This window comes from Rattus norvegicus, chromosome 6, assembly GCF_036323735.1.
Source record: "Rattus norvegicus strain BN/NHsdMcwi chromosome 6, GRCr8, whole genome shotgun sequence".
Taxonomy (NCBI): Eukaryota; Metazoa; Chordata; class Mammalia; order Rodentia; family Muridae; genus Rattus; species Rattus norvegicus.
Window position 1 is genome coordinate 62,870,447 of NC_086024.1, and position 15,013 is coordinate 62,885,459.

The 15,013-nt window shown below is 40.2% G+C and overlaps 2 protein-coding genes across 2 annotated transcripts in view; one reads left to right on the top strand and one right to left on the bottom strand.

Annotated features, from left to right (window-relative positions):
- The window catches only part of LOC120093247 (60S ribosomal protein L29-like), a 613,897-nt gene that overhangs the window by 254,912 nt on the left and 343,972 nt on the right, over positions 1 to 15,013 (top strand). The gene's annotated exons all lie outside the window — the stretch shown is intronic.
- Scin (scinderin) overlaps positions 1 to 15,013 on the bottom strand; it is a 78,647-nt gene that overhangs the window by 33,806 nt on the left and 29,828 nt on the right. The window contains exon 4 of the mRNA NM_198748.2: positions 12,387 to 12,536. Coding sequence (NP_942043.2) covers positions 12,387 to 12,536 — 150 coding nt within the window. The remainder of the gene's footprint in view (positions 1 to 12,386; positions 12,537 to 15,013) is intronic.

Consider the following 15,013-nt stretch of genomic DNA (forward strand, 5'->3'; position numbering starts at 1 on the left):
TATCTATGTCCTTACTTCACCTAGAGTAATTATCATTTCCTGTTCATTGACGTCTCCCAGATTCATCACAGGCCGCTCAAGTCATCAAAGCACAGGAAGTGTTCTTAACGGATTCCTAACTCTCCTAAAACATTGTATCAGAGAAGCGACAACCCAAAGATGTAGATGTGCCAATGAGGAGCCTCATGTCTCCAGGAAGAATCACGTAGGCCCTAAAAGGGAAGATTTGAGCAGGAAGTGGGAATGGCTTGCACTCTTCTCAGCCATGTCAGTGAAATTACTGGAAACAATCTACAACCTGAGGTTCCTTCCTGAATTCAAAAGGTTGAAAATCTATGTAACTAGAGGGGTTCTTTTGTTTGTTTTGGTTTGGTTTTTGTCCTCTATCAAAATTAACCAACCTTTCTGCTGCTCTTCTCTCTTCAACAAGAGCTCAGTTGTAAATAAGTCAGATTTTGACATTAAACAGTGGATTCAATAAACCATCTCGGCTTCAGATGTACAGTCTCCTGCCTCAGAACTTCCTGGTTGTCATTACCAGAACCATGACCACCACTAAAGGTCCCATGCATCGAAAATGAAGCAGCCCACTCATGTCTTTGTCACTTTAATATGCATGGCTATCCTTAGAGCAGAGAAAGCTCCAAGATTTCATGGGGGGAACACTTTAATCCTCGGTAATTTTTGCATCCATGTTCCTTTCCCTAAATGAAGATCAAGCACACAGAGCGTAGAAACCCATAATGAAATGTAAGCACATTGCCTGCTGTATTTACTGGCTGCAGAGCATTTTGTGCCTTGGGTAAGACAAATATTTGATAATAGGGAAGATGCTGATAGAAACAAACACTGGGACTTCTGAGGAAGGGCTGTGACCTCCCATAGCAGCTGCCACTCCCTAGACACGAGAACCCAACACTTGCTCTCTGCTACGAGCTTTCCAGCTTCTTAAATACATGTACTCCTCTATTGTCTAATCAGATACAGGGGGATTTGCTGTACTGGGTTGTGAGTAGAGGAGTTTTAGAGTGCATAAAGCATGGGACATGTGTGGATAAAAGGCTGGGGTCAGTGAGGTGCCCATGAGGTGATCTAGCACAGGGCTATCCACTGGCACTCACTACTGTGATGAAATGCCCCCCAGTGGTGTGGCTGAACACAGGGGTCACCAGCCATCTGTTGCTACTGATCCCATGGAGTGTCCTTCTGTGACTGACTGAATTATTTCATTTCAATGTACTTAAGTTAAATGTTTGTAAACGATGCCATACATCTTGAAAAGCCATACAAACACAAAAGTCTAGGTAAAGTGTTAAGGCCTCGTTAACTGTTACTTGGCTAACCTATCATTATCTGCTGTTCCTAATGTCATAAGGAAAATTTCTCATGTGCTATTACTAGGGAACTTTCTCATGCTCTGGTTGATGGCAGATTCGGCCATGTTCTGTGCTTTGGTGCTCTTGGAAACCAATCACAACAGAGGTCAGTTAGAAGGGCTTTGTACAGTTTTTTCACAGTAAGCTTGGACCTGAACCAACTGCCAAGCAGCAAGCACTTCCTGCACCTGTGTATAAGCTTTTATGGTTTCCTGCCTTTATAAGCTACCCCTGGGATGGACCCCAACATAAGACAGACACTTGCATCAATATAAGAAGCTATTTGGAATAAGACTTCCATTTTGAGGAAGAATCAAATAAAGTTTAAGTGCCCAAGACTTCCCTGGGAACCGACATCCTGCTTGGCAAAAAATGACATGATGTAGGTCATGACATCTTGGTTGGCAAGTTAAGACATAATGTTAGGCAAGGCAAGTTCCCCGCCATACTTGAATACTCCAACCAATGAGGACAAGGTAAGTGTACAACAAAGGCATGTTCCTAGGGAAATCAATCCCCTATCCCTAAATCCTGATTGATGAAATAACTTGACGTGGATGTTTGTGGATCTCAAGACTGAAAAGATCTAGAGGACCCTGGTTTTGAGTGTAGCCAGCTCCCAATCATCATGCAGCCATGATCAATCAGTCCTGGGCGAATGTCCAATAAACTATCCCTTTCTGACCGAGATCAGTGTTCAAGTGGTGGCTTTATAATGAACTTCTAACTCTCCTTGGGAACTTACATTTCTTATTGTTTTGTTTTTATATCTTAATCTAATGGTTTTGCCAAAAAGACTGTATGTCAAGACAGTATATCTTGTTGATTTTTAAATTAATTAGAGACAAGGTCTCTTTCATATGTACCATGCTGGTCTCAAATTTACTCTTTGGCAGAAAATGAGCCTTGAACTTCTGATTCTTCTCCTTCTACCTCCTAAGTGCTGGGATTACAAGTGTGCCCCACTATGGTCAGTTTATGTGCTGTCAGGGAATCAAACTCAGGGCTTTGAGAATGCTAGGAAAGCACTTTATCAACTTAGCTACATCCCAACGTACACATACGTGTGTGTGTGTGTGTGTGTGTGTGGTCCTGGTCAAATCTTATACTTTAGACTACGGAGTGAAGATAGATCTGTTTATCCCTGTCTAAGTACAGCAGAGACCCTGCATGATCAGCCTGGCAGTGGTTGGCAATACCCTGAAGAAGGAACAGAACAGTCACTTCTTCCGTTTGAGTTATCTCTGCATTTGCAGTGTGTATAAATGCCACTAGAACTTGGTTATAAAATACATTCTCTTCTCCTCCCATTGTTTAAATCTTACCTCCTCCAACAGTCTTCCACACAGGACTTTATTTCAGCGAGGCAAGAGATATGAGTTAGGCAAGATTTACTCTAGGGTTGTCTGAAGTGTACCAATACCATAGAAGACAGCGGGGGCTATAACCCCTAACAAGTCAGCTTTTGGTCTATGCTCAATTCGCTTTCAATGCAGGGATGTATGTGGGTTTCCCTGGTCCTTGATAAGTTCCTATGTGGGTAGAGACCACTAGATGAGTCTGTAGAAAAAGATATTAACGTGGTCAGGCAGTTACTTCACGTCTGAGCAAATGGAAGAAACGAATGAGCACACATCCACTTGTTGTCGGTGTTCTGAGTTACACGGATGGATGGAAGGCGTCCTAGCAGCAGGGCAGCACAGTCTCTGATGCGCTGAACTCTAAACTGCCTCGCAAGAGCACTTCATTATTGTTGCACAAAAGGCCTTTTAGCAAGTCAATGACAGTGTACCCTAGTCTCTTCTGACCTAGGAACCATTATCTAAGTGATCGCAGCCATTTTAAGAATTCTAGGTTTGCCAGCAATATCTTAATGACTGGAGTCATGCTAAGGTTCTGGAGTTCCCAAAGAAAAGCAACCCCATACCCTCAGAAAACAATCACCGAATATTTACAATGGATTTCTTCAAGGCTCAATGACCATCACTCCAGAGTAAATGCCAAGTACAATGGCCCTTCTAAAAATCTGCTACAGCTTATTTTTGCATCCAGATATATTTAAAGAGACTGTGAGGGTTCTGAGCCTCAGATTTTGGTGGTGGTGGTGGTGGTGGTGGTGGTGGTGATGTTTGAGATGGGGTTTCTCTGTGTAGCCCTGGCTGTCCTGGAGCTCACTCTGTAGACCAGGCTAACATCAAACCCACAGAGATCTACTGCTCCTGCTTAAAGGTGTGTGCCACCACCACCTAGCTACACATTTTTTTTTTTTTACAAAAAGCATCTGGTCTTCAAAGCTGTGGCCTGTCCCCAAAGCTGTTTCTGGTCTATACCATCTCTGAGCCTCTTCCCTCAGTAACTAACCTCTTTTTTATTTTCACCAACTTTGGAGAATGGTGTCCCCTCCCTTTATAAATGGCATAATACTCTATTTACATGAACAATGATTTCCTTAGAAGGTCATTTAAATTTTCATTTTTATGAATATGTTTATATAGATATAGGTTTTCAAACAACGTTAACTCCAGATTTGTAATGATTAGAAACCCATGCGATCATGTCTGCAATAACACCTATCTATACAGATCCTATTGACATTATCCAGTTATGACACATTGGTTGCCCTTGGCTCTGGGCGAAGTGTTAATTCCATAGTTCAGTCATCTCCCACTTCAGGGATATCTTTATGCTACAGAAGCAGATTTCTTCATGGCATTAAACAAACGCTAATTGTAAAATAAATGCCACAGGGATACAGGTTGGTGGATCGTGAAGCTTTTTTAATATCCAGGCTCAAAAATTCTTAGCACAGATGTAACAGGAAGCTAAATATAAACTTATTGTTACTGTTCATCGTTCTAGACTTCTAAATAATATCATTTATAAAGCCAATGCGAAGGAGCATAAACAATTAAATTAAATATTGGCCATTGGTATCTAGAGTGGGTTAATGTTTAGCACAAGAGACTAAGGAGAAATTGGCTTCCTATTGGTTCTTTATAATATTGATTGCATCAATATTACGATAACATAAGGAACACAGCGCTGGCAGAGCTGAAGCCCACCATTCTAGTTTAGTATTTATAGTAGTTTATCTAGGCTAATATTTACATTAGTTATTATTAGCTATTTGCTTACTGGTTCAAATGTATCCTCCAGAGGCCATGTTTCACTGTCCCCTAAGCTGCTCACTAAGTCTACCTGTCTTGGAATTGTATCATCCCATTGACAGGTTCTACTGCTAGTCTCTCACTTCCATGGCACAATAAAGAGAAAAGTTTACTCATTCTGAAGTGCTTGCCACATGGTATCAAGCCATGCTGACCCTATAAAGGTGGTATCTTATCAGCAAGGTCACAAGTCTCCACGTTGAACTTCTATGACACAACAATTATCTAAGATATTGTCACTTTATTACAGCATATTGTTGACTAAGCTATCACCTCGATACCACTTGTCCTGGGTTCAGAATATTTTAATTCCTCCCCTCAGAAGAATTTGATAAGGAGCAAGATGCATATGGGAGTTAAATAAATAGCAGAAATTTAAATAATAAATTCACTGCATTAAGTGGCTGAGCCAAGCCTGGTGGTGCAGGCCTGTAATCCCAGATACTCTGAAGCTTTAAAGCAGGAGGATTGAATGTTGAAAGCTTGACTGGGCTACAGAGTGATACCCTAGGCAACTCAATGAGGCCCAGTGGCAAAATCAAGGGGAAAAAAGAGGAAAGGGGTATAATGCGGTGGGAGATCACTGGCCTAACATGGTTGAGGCCCTGGACTCAATCCTAGATGTTGGCAAAAATAAAACAATTAAGTTAAAGTTGCTCTGAACAGTACTTAGCCATAAAGTAACCATAAATGGCTACACCAACTACAATGTAATGTTTGCCAGTGCACTCGCTTGGCTATCAACTATTCAGAATACCATTGCTTAAAGGGAAATGGAAGAGAATATCTCCTCACAATGCAACAGTGAGGAGAAGGGGGAAGGCTCCTGCTTTCTGGTACCTCTGACACTCCATCTATTCTGTACAGGTAATGCAACCTCAGAAGCAATCCAGACAGAGTGGCAAATATTTGACTCCTTTAACTAAATTAGTTTGAACAGTAAACTGTAAATGAGACAGTCCTCTCTCACCCAACTCTCATAATAACATCATTTCAATCAGATAATAAACTCTGGCGGCCGTCTCCCATGTACCAGGTGCCATGCCATAGAAATGGAAGATTTCAAAATATTTCAGCTAGTTTTCAGTTTCTCAAGGACTTAAACACAAAGGTCCCAGAGAGCAGAGGAAAAATCAACGCAGAGCACAGCACTATTGGAAAAGCACACAAAGACAAACATAGTTGTGCCTATTGACCAAATAAACTTCTCAGGCAACTCACGTTTCTACTCCCACTAAGCGCGGTTTTAACTAACAATGAAATAAACAAGATAGCTACAGAAAACGGTTTAAGGAGTGTGGGGTTTTTTTTAATCCTTTTCATATACAATGTATTTTTATTGCCTCCTCCCTTCCACTCAACCTCTCCTCCTTCCTCTTGTGATTTTTCTCACATGGGTATTATAAACACAGAACAATCTTAGGTCTCTCTTACACTTATGATACCCAAAACACCCATGTTTGTTCTCTGATGAAAAGAAGCAGGGTGGTTTTTATTCCTATTAATAATATTTACCCATGAAGCTTTAGAGTTTAAAAACTGTATACATTGTTGCAAAATGATTGCAAAAGATTTCACACCAGCCCCTTGGTTTTATTATTATACTTCTTTGGTTGATTTCATTCTGACTCTACAAAGAAAAGTGGAGAATGGTTCATCTAATCAAAAGCATTCCCTAGGAAATAATGCTCCATCTCTATAGAGGACATTTAAGAAACTCAATTTGAGTCAAATAAAAAGTTATATCTTCGTTAAAAGATTAAAACACAAATCCTGGGGCTGGACGGATGGGCTAGTGGTTAGGAGCATTTATTGCTCGTGCAGAGAACTGGAGTTTGGTTCCAGCACCTATGTCAGGTTTGACCAAATCCTACATCTCCTTATTCCAGTCTGATCTGTCCTAGTAGCTCACATCCTGAAATGTGCAGTATGGATGGATGATATATCCAACTGTCCCAGAACTGAAATCATCGAGTTCGAAGTCATCCTGATTTCTATAAACTGACTCTGCGGGAGACCTTCAGAAACAGCAGAAACATGCATAGACCTTTACTGTTTTATTGGGCGAAGGAAAAGACTTGAACCGGATGATAGAGAAACACAAAAGAAGTCAGAGTGGTGGGCACTGTGCTAACAGATCTTGAAGGAGCGATACTGGAGCAAAAGCCAGGCCAATTGGCCAAGGCCAGGGGCCAGCAATGCTGCAGCTTACAGGGAGAGGTGGGTCAGACTTTTATGGCTGCTGAACAACTCATAGGAAGCTGACCTGACCTAGGAAGGAAATCCTTACAGAGGGTAGCTATGCCTTGTTATCAAAGGAACAGACAGCTTTAGACAGCAGCTGCATACATCCCAGCACTCAGGATCTCATCTGGGACAAACGCTGCTTACGGGGAATGTGGACTGTTGTTTCACTCACTGTGATTATCTAAGTTACTTTCTGTGACCATCTACCAAAACAAAGACTAGCCAAATGTGTGAAGGATTGTCATCGAAATGCCAGCTATGCCTATATAAATGTAGTTGCTCTTACAGTGTATTTCCATCAAAAAACATGGCTTTGTTCATACATTCGCCCACACTGTCATCTCAACCTTTAGAGAACAGAAATCTGATACATGTGCTTCATACTATGGCAACATTAATAAGCAGTTCATTAGACACACATATGACAGCAGTGCCTGATCTCAAGGAATGTGAAGTGGCCTGCATAAGACACAGATTTAATTTGACAGTATACTTTGGGGAAATACCACTAAAATTTTGCTCTTTGCTTAGATAGGAAAGTTGGGAAAGTTGATTTTAAAACCATCTAAACTATCCAACTCCGGTCTTTACTTACCAGATTCCCACACCTATAGATACTAAATATCTAATCAGCTTACAAAGAGACCAGATAAATTATTTTATCATTATTATTTGTAACTAATAAAAACAATAGCACCCCAATTCATTGGATTGGAGAGGCTTTAAGGTTAATCTAAATATTCGTGACCATCAAAGAGCCTGAAATACAAAATTCATAAGACTGCCAACAGACATGGCACCCTGCTCTGGGAAGTGTGGGTCCTTACCACCAGTCTTCACCCTTCCCTTTTCTCATACTTTGCTCCTCTGCTAAACAGTAAAATTAGCTGAGACTTCAGTCTTTATTGGGAACAAACTGTTGGTGGCTTGAATGAGAATGGCCCCCGTAGGCTCATATATTTGAGCATTTAGTTGCCAGTGGATGAAATTTTTAGGAAAGATCAGGAGGCGTATCACTGGGGGGTGGGCTTTGAGGTTTCAAAAGCCCAAGCCAGGCCCAGTGTCCTCCTCTCTCTGCCTCCAACTTGAAGATCAGATGTAATCTCTCAGCTACTTCCCAGTACCATGTCTGCCTGCCTGCCTGCCTGCCTGCCACCACCATGCTTTCCACTATGATGATCATGGACTCCCCACCCCAAAACTGTAAGCAGGCCCCCAGTTAAATGCTTCCTTTTATAAGTTGCCTTGGTCATGATGTCTCTTCACAGCAGTAGAACAGTGACAAACACAAAACCCAAATGCTCAATAAACACTGTGAGACACAATATGATTTTCCTTCCAATTTTCTTTCCTTATAGAGAACCCCAAACAACATTTGAACATATAACTTTGCAAAGAGTCTTCCAGTTATTTTTATAAAAACAAGAGAGGAGCCAGCTTAGTCCCTCAGCAGCTACCTGCGTCTCCTGTTCTGTTTGTTTTTTACAGTAGTAGTATTTGCCAGGAGTGTTTATAATGATTCTATGGTCAAGTTCATTACAATATATTTAAAAATAATCTTTCTGAATTAGAAAACAACTTGCCCCACCCTAGTCTTTCATCCTACCAGATGTTGCCTTTAAAAAAATACATAATCAGATAGAGAAATTATCTTTTTCCTTGGGGCATCTTTCAGCTTCCTTCCTGATGTTTAAAGAAGAATACAGACAAGGAATAAGCTTAGGGGCCTTAGGGCTAGTGACATATTTAATCTCCCTTCATGTTCAGTGGATATTTTAAATATGAAAAGAAGAAAGACCAAGAAGAATCTTTACATAATTTACGTGCAGCCTTTCATGATAAATACTCAGTGGGAGGGAGGGAAGCACAGAGTCAAATGTGAGTAGCTTCCCCACATAGGATTGCTCTCACAGTTAGGCATATAGGATGTTAGATGTGCTAATAACACAGCAAAAAATAGAACAACCACACATCCTGTGTCCCCAGACAGTCTTGTGCCTTTACCATGTCTTGCCTGCTCCGTAATTTTGCTCTACAAAGAGCTTTGGTCTGAGAGAAGGCATATTGAAATTGTAAGAAATAATGGCTGTGTTCCACACATACCCAAGTCCCAAGCATTAAGTACGAAGTCATGGACAGTCATGGGCATTGGATCATTCAGAATTGGAAAAGTCTTGATTTTGAGACTTTAGTAACTTTCTCATGTAGACATTTAAAGTTTCCAGGGTTAAGTAACTTAAATCATCCTGGTTTTGTGTGTCAACTTGACACAATCTGGAGTTATCACAGAGAAAGGAGCCTCACTCAAGGAAATGCCTCCATGAGATCCAACTATGAGGCATTTTCTTAATTAGTGATCAATGGGGCAAGGGCCTAGTCCACTGTGGGTGGTGCCATCCTTGGGCTAGTGGTCTTGGATTCTCTAAGAAAGCAAGCTGAGCAAGACAGGGGAAACAAGCCAGTAAGTAACATCCCTCCATGACCTCTGCATCAGCTCCTGCTTCCTGACCTGCTTGAGTTCCAGTCCTGACTTCCTTTGGTGATGAACAGCAATGTGGAAGTGTAAGCTGAATAAACCCTTTCCTCCCCAACTTACTTCTTGGTCATGATGTTTGTCCAGGAATAGAAACCCTAAGACACATCCTCTGCACACATGAATGAGGGTGAAATCTAAAGGGTATTTTGACAGATGTTTAGATTTTCAGACCCTCTCTCACAAGACCACTACTGGATTAGAGTCTCAGAAGAAGAAATGGCATTCCATTGACTTACACAAGGAGACTGGTGAAACTATGGACCATTTCTGGGTTGTATATTATAGAGAACTTTGGTTCCCTCCAGGAAAATTGATTTTAATGCATAAACTAAAATAAAACAAAAAATTACAATGAAAGACAATTATAGTGGAATAGAACTATCAATCAATCTATCATCTACCTACTTGTCATTTTGTTCTGTTTTAAAACAGAGTCTCATGAAGCCCAGAGAGGACTTGAACTTGCAGTGTGGCCAAGAACACCCTTGAGTTCTTGATCTCGTTCCTTCACCTCCCAAGTGTGGGGATTCATTTTACTATGCTATTCCCGGGTCCTAAATATATTTCTAAGAAGCCAGTTAATATATGAGCTTCTACCAAGTAAAGTGGAGCACACCCTTAATCCTAGCACTTGAGAGGCAGAGATCTCTGTGAGTTAGAGGCCGTCCTAGTCTACATGGTGAATAGCAGGGCAGCCAGGGCTAGGTAGAGACACCTTGTCTCAAAAGAAGAAAACAAAACAACAAGAAAACACCATTTTCTTCATCAACTCATTAAACAACATTACCAAATGGCAGATATCAAAAATAACCACCGAATTGTGATTAAGCTAACTGCTATTTTGAGGTTATCCACAGTAACTGAATTGTGGTCTGAATAATCACAGGAATAGTCACACTACTCTGGCTTGCTGTATTCACAATTCAAGGAAATGACACATTCACAAGTGCAAGAAAATAAAGTTGTAGATTTTCCAACCAAGCTGAGGCCTTGGATTTGTTTGTCACAGATACCAACCCTAAAAACTCTAAGAGTTAAACTAGTTTCCCATTGGCGTATAGTCAGTACATCAAACAAACCCTGCTGCAAACAGCCATTGCAGAAAACCCACTGTCTGCTTCCTTTTACTTAAGGAAGGTTCACCTCACTGAGGTTCACCTCAGTCACTGTGCCGGTGAGAGCTCTGAGGATGTAGGTGGGGTACTGGACATACTGAGTGGAGACACAGTACATGTATTTTTGAGAATTAAAAAACCCAAACAAGAAGTCTCTGAAATGCAAACAGCATCTTGGGAGTTGGAACTCTTTTCTACTTTCTAGAATTCAAAGTTCGATTTATATTTTTAGGTTTTATTTGCCTTCCATTAGCATTTTCATATTTCAACAGTACAAAGCAATCCATTGACAGTTCAAATTTTCTTTTTCAGTTTTCTGAAACAAGCACAGTAATCAAGGACCCTAAGTGTGAGCGTGTGCAGCCGTGCTACTGTGACACAAGTCAATGTGAGATTGCTATGATAGTAAAGTACAGTGTCTCAGTTGGGGTTTCTATTGTTTTGATAAAACACCATGTCTAAAAGCAACTTGGGGAGGAAAAGGTTTCTTTCAGCCCACATGTTCTAATCACAATCCATCATGAAAGGAAGTCAGGGCAGAAAGTCAAGGCAGGAACCTGGAGGCAAGAACCGAAGCACTGCTTGTGAGCTTGCCCCCCATGGCCTGCTTTTTTACACATCCAGGACCACCTATCCAGGGGTGGCACCACTCCCTCTGGGGCCCACCCACATCAATCACCCATTAAGAGTATGCATCACAGACTTGCCCATAGTCTACACTGATGGGAGCATTTTCTCAACTGAAGTTCCTTTTCCCCAAAAGATTCTTGCTTGTGTCATGTTGACATTAAAAACTAGACAGCATATAAAGGGTTGGTTCTGCAGAGCTATGGATATTTAACTGCCATATTCATTTAGAAACTACAATAAAATCATAAATATCTTATTTATAAGACAAGATTTTTAGCTTGGTTAAAATATATTAAAAAATTGAGATATTTAACACTTTGGTATATGAGTTTCCATCCCTTTTTAAACTTATTCGGGAGGCGGGGGACTGGAGAGATGACTTAGTGGTTAAGAGCCCTAATAGCTCTTCCAGAGGTCCTGAGTTCAATTTCTATCAACCACATGATGGCTCACAACCATCTGTAATAGGATCCAATGCCCTCTTCCAGTGTGTTTAACGACAGCTACAGTGTACTCACATATATTTAAAAAATAAAGTTGTCCTCCTGTGTCTCCACACTCAAATAATAAATAAAAAATTAAAAACTAATTTTTATTTTATTATCTTTGTGTGTGTCAATGTTTTGCCTGTCTGTATATCTGTGCACCATATGTATCTAGATCCACTGGACCTAGAGTAACAGATGGTTGTGAACTGCCATTCCCAACCTTGTGTGTTAGGAATAGAATCTGAGACCTCTAGAACAGCAACCAGTGCTCTTAACTGGTGAGCTATTTGTCCAGCCCCAGGCTTTTCATTCTTCAATGAAGTAGTTTTACATTTTACATTAAAGAAAATCGGCACAATTAGAAAGGAATTAAATCTAGATGATTAAACTATTAGATACTTCGAAATATATGACAATGAACAGTGGTAGATGACTTACTTTCCTATTACACTCAAGGCACCAACATTGAAAAAAGGAAAAAGAAAGATGAGTACAATCAACAGATCTTGAGAGAAAGGAAACATGAGTGAATTCCCATGGCACCATGACTTATATAACCTTGGTGCTTTTCAAAAACTAATTATAGCCCAAGCTGCCCATTTGATACTATGTATGATCCTACTCCCTTCCTCAGCCCCTCTCTTTCTCTCTTTCTCTCTCTCTCTCTCTCTCTCTCTCTCTCTCTCTCTCTCTCTCTCTCTTTCTCTCTCTCTGTGTGTGTGTTTTAGTGCCTCTCCCTCTCATACACACACACACACACACACACACACACACACACACACACACTTGTGCGTGGCTCAGACTTGTCATCAGATGAATCACAGTACCTTCATGAGCTCTGGTGGTTCACTTCCTTCTTCCACCACAATGAGTTGAGATCTTCCCTTCCTCTCATTGTCCCGGATGCCAGTGGCCACCTGACTTGCTTTCAGACGCTCATATTTGTTGCAGGAGGAACCACACCACTGGTAAATTTCCTAAAAGAAAGCAGGAAAATTTTTTGACCTGAAATATACACAGAGGACTTTCAGCCTTAGTATGAACCTTCTGGTGGTTGATCAAGATAGTTTCATAAAGATATAGAGGCTTGATAATAATATAAAATAGATAATAAATAAAGAGGATGGTAGTTAGTAGAAATGCACAACTATCAACGTACAAAGAATAAGTGTCTTCAGAATGCTCAACCTTGAATCAAACACTGATATCACACACCCTTTGCCACTGCTCAGAGAACATCAAGGAAGAAGGGGGTGGAAAGATCTTAAGAGTCATAAGTCAGAGAGGACTGGAGTGAAACAATGTCTGCTGGACATGTGGGACTAGTAAACTCAGGGCCTCACAGCAGCTGTGGCCATTTACACAGGTCTGAACAAGATAACACAGTCAAAACTCCAGCCTGGACTCAGAGGGGTGCACAGCCCCACACCTAGCTGAGGAATCGCTGACAGTTGGTAGCTGCGAGGACAGAAAGTCAGTTTTCTTTAGGGGTGTGCCCAGTGGGTGGCCCCACACCCATGTGGATAAGGGCAGCACTAATTAGATTCAGTGGATAATAAAATAAAAATATGAAGTTGGGAGGGGACCATAGGAGTGGTCCAGGAGGAGCTGGGGGAGGACAATGAGAATGACCAAAGTGCCTTGTGTTATGTATGAAACTCTCAAAGAATAAATACAAAGATTGTACCTTTTAAAAAGAAAATTAGAGTCAGCTACTATTAAGATATGTAAATATTTATATACTTATCTGCATCTTATTGATTTGATAGCATTATAAAGAAAGCATTTAAATGAAAAACATTACTATCACTTTATGTGTATATTAATTATTAACTATAGTTTATAAAAGTAAATTTACATAGATTACTTAGATTAAAATTGTGAGTACCTTATTTCAGAAACGTAGTCAAAATCTGTTAAAGTATTAAATTTTGATGGTCATAAATTTGATGTAACACTTTCATGAAATAATTTATTCATTTGCTCATTTTCTTAAATTAGCCAATACAATTTATATAGAACAACACAGTTGAGTCAAAAATATGCATATATTATGGGACCTTAATACACATGCTCATAATGCATGTATATGTACTATTAAATAACTAAATCAGAGAAACTAAGATAAGTAAAATAACTCAGCAATTCTTATTAAGAGCCATAAAAAGAGTTTATGACCTTTGACTCGGTAATGGTTCATTTTGATAATTATTCACAAAAAGAAGAAAAACCTACATGCACAAGAACTGTAGTTACTATGTGATCTTAATAAGGCATAACAAAGTTATTAAATACTCTATAACAGGAAAAGCTGTTTAAATTAAGATGCATGGAAAGAAATGGATGCTGAACTACTAAAATTACTCTTAACAGAGAAGAGTAAAAGAATAAGCAATAACACAGAGATTATTGTATGTGTCATTTGTGTTGAAACATTACATATTGAAGTTTGACAACAGTGATCATGATATACACAGCTGCAACTCTAAAATAAAGACGTTTGAAAATTATTTTTGTGATTATAATATAACTACTTCAGTTTCTCCTTCCCTTTCCTTCCTCCAAATCCTCCCATAAGCCCTTGCTCTCTAAGAAGAAGATATTTTATCAAAAAGAATGTGGTTTAACAAGTGAAAGAAGTTAGTTGTTTCCCAGGCACCCAGTGAATTATCACACACTATCTGGGTGATAGAGACAGACCTACAGGAACTTCCTTTGTGGGTAGTCTAGCAGCAGACCAAATCGTTAACATGCTCCTACTATCAGGAGGTCCCATGGTTCTGTACTACAGAGAAGCTAGAACGTGAGCTGTGAGAGAGAAAAGGAGCATCAACAGAGGGATTGCTACACAACAGGCATACAGGATGCTCAGAGGTGAAAACCGAGGTGCGCATTCTAATATGGTGTGGAAGCCATTCAGGCAAACTATGAAGAATAAAACAAAGTCACAGAGCAACACAGTTAAGTAGACCCAAAAATATCCATTGGCTACCAAGAAAGACATTTAAGGAGGCACAACCTTAAGTATGGAGTTATGAGTAGCTAGAGAGAAACCCACCACTGTCCCACTCGTTTCTGTAGAGCTCTATGTGCAGGCGATTCTGGAGAGAGGGAATTAAATAGGACAAAGCTATTAGGAGATTCTACACAGAGAGACAGCTGCCCTAACATCTGCACCCTGGCTGTTTGTTCAGCTTCCGTGAGTCTCACCTGGTGAACTCTGGAGACTAGGCAGCATGGCAGCTAAATGTGAGAGAGGGGAAGCGTGAGCAGGAGGGGCTGGGACAGCCACTCCTTGGTATTACAGTGTGTTTATAGGTTTTAAATGTATTCAACCATATAATATCTAATATGCTGTGTATAATATATTACATGTAAAAGATATTAAAAACAATATGAAGGCACACTCGTACTGTAAGATATCTTCATTTCAGAGTCATTTTGTCACTCAAAG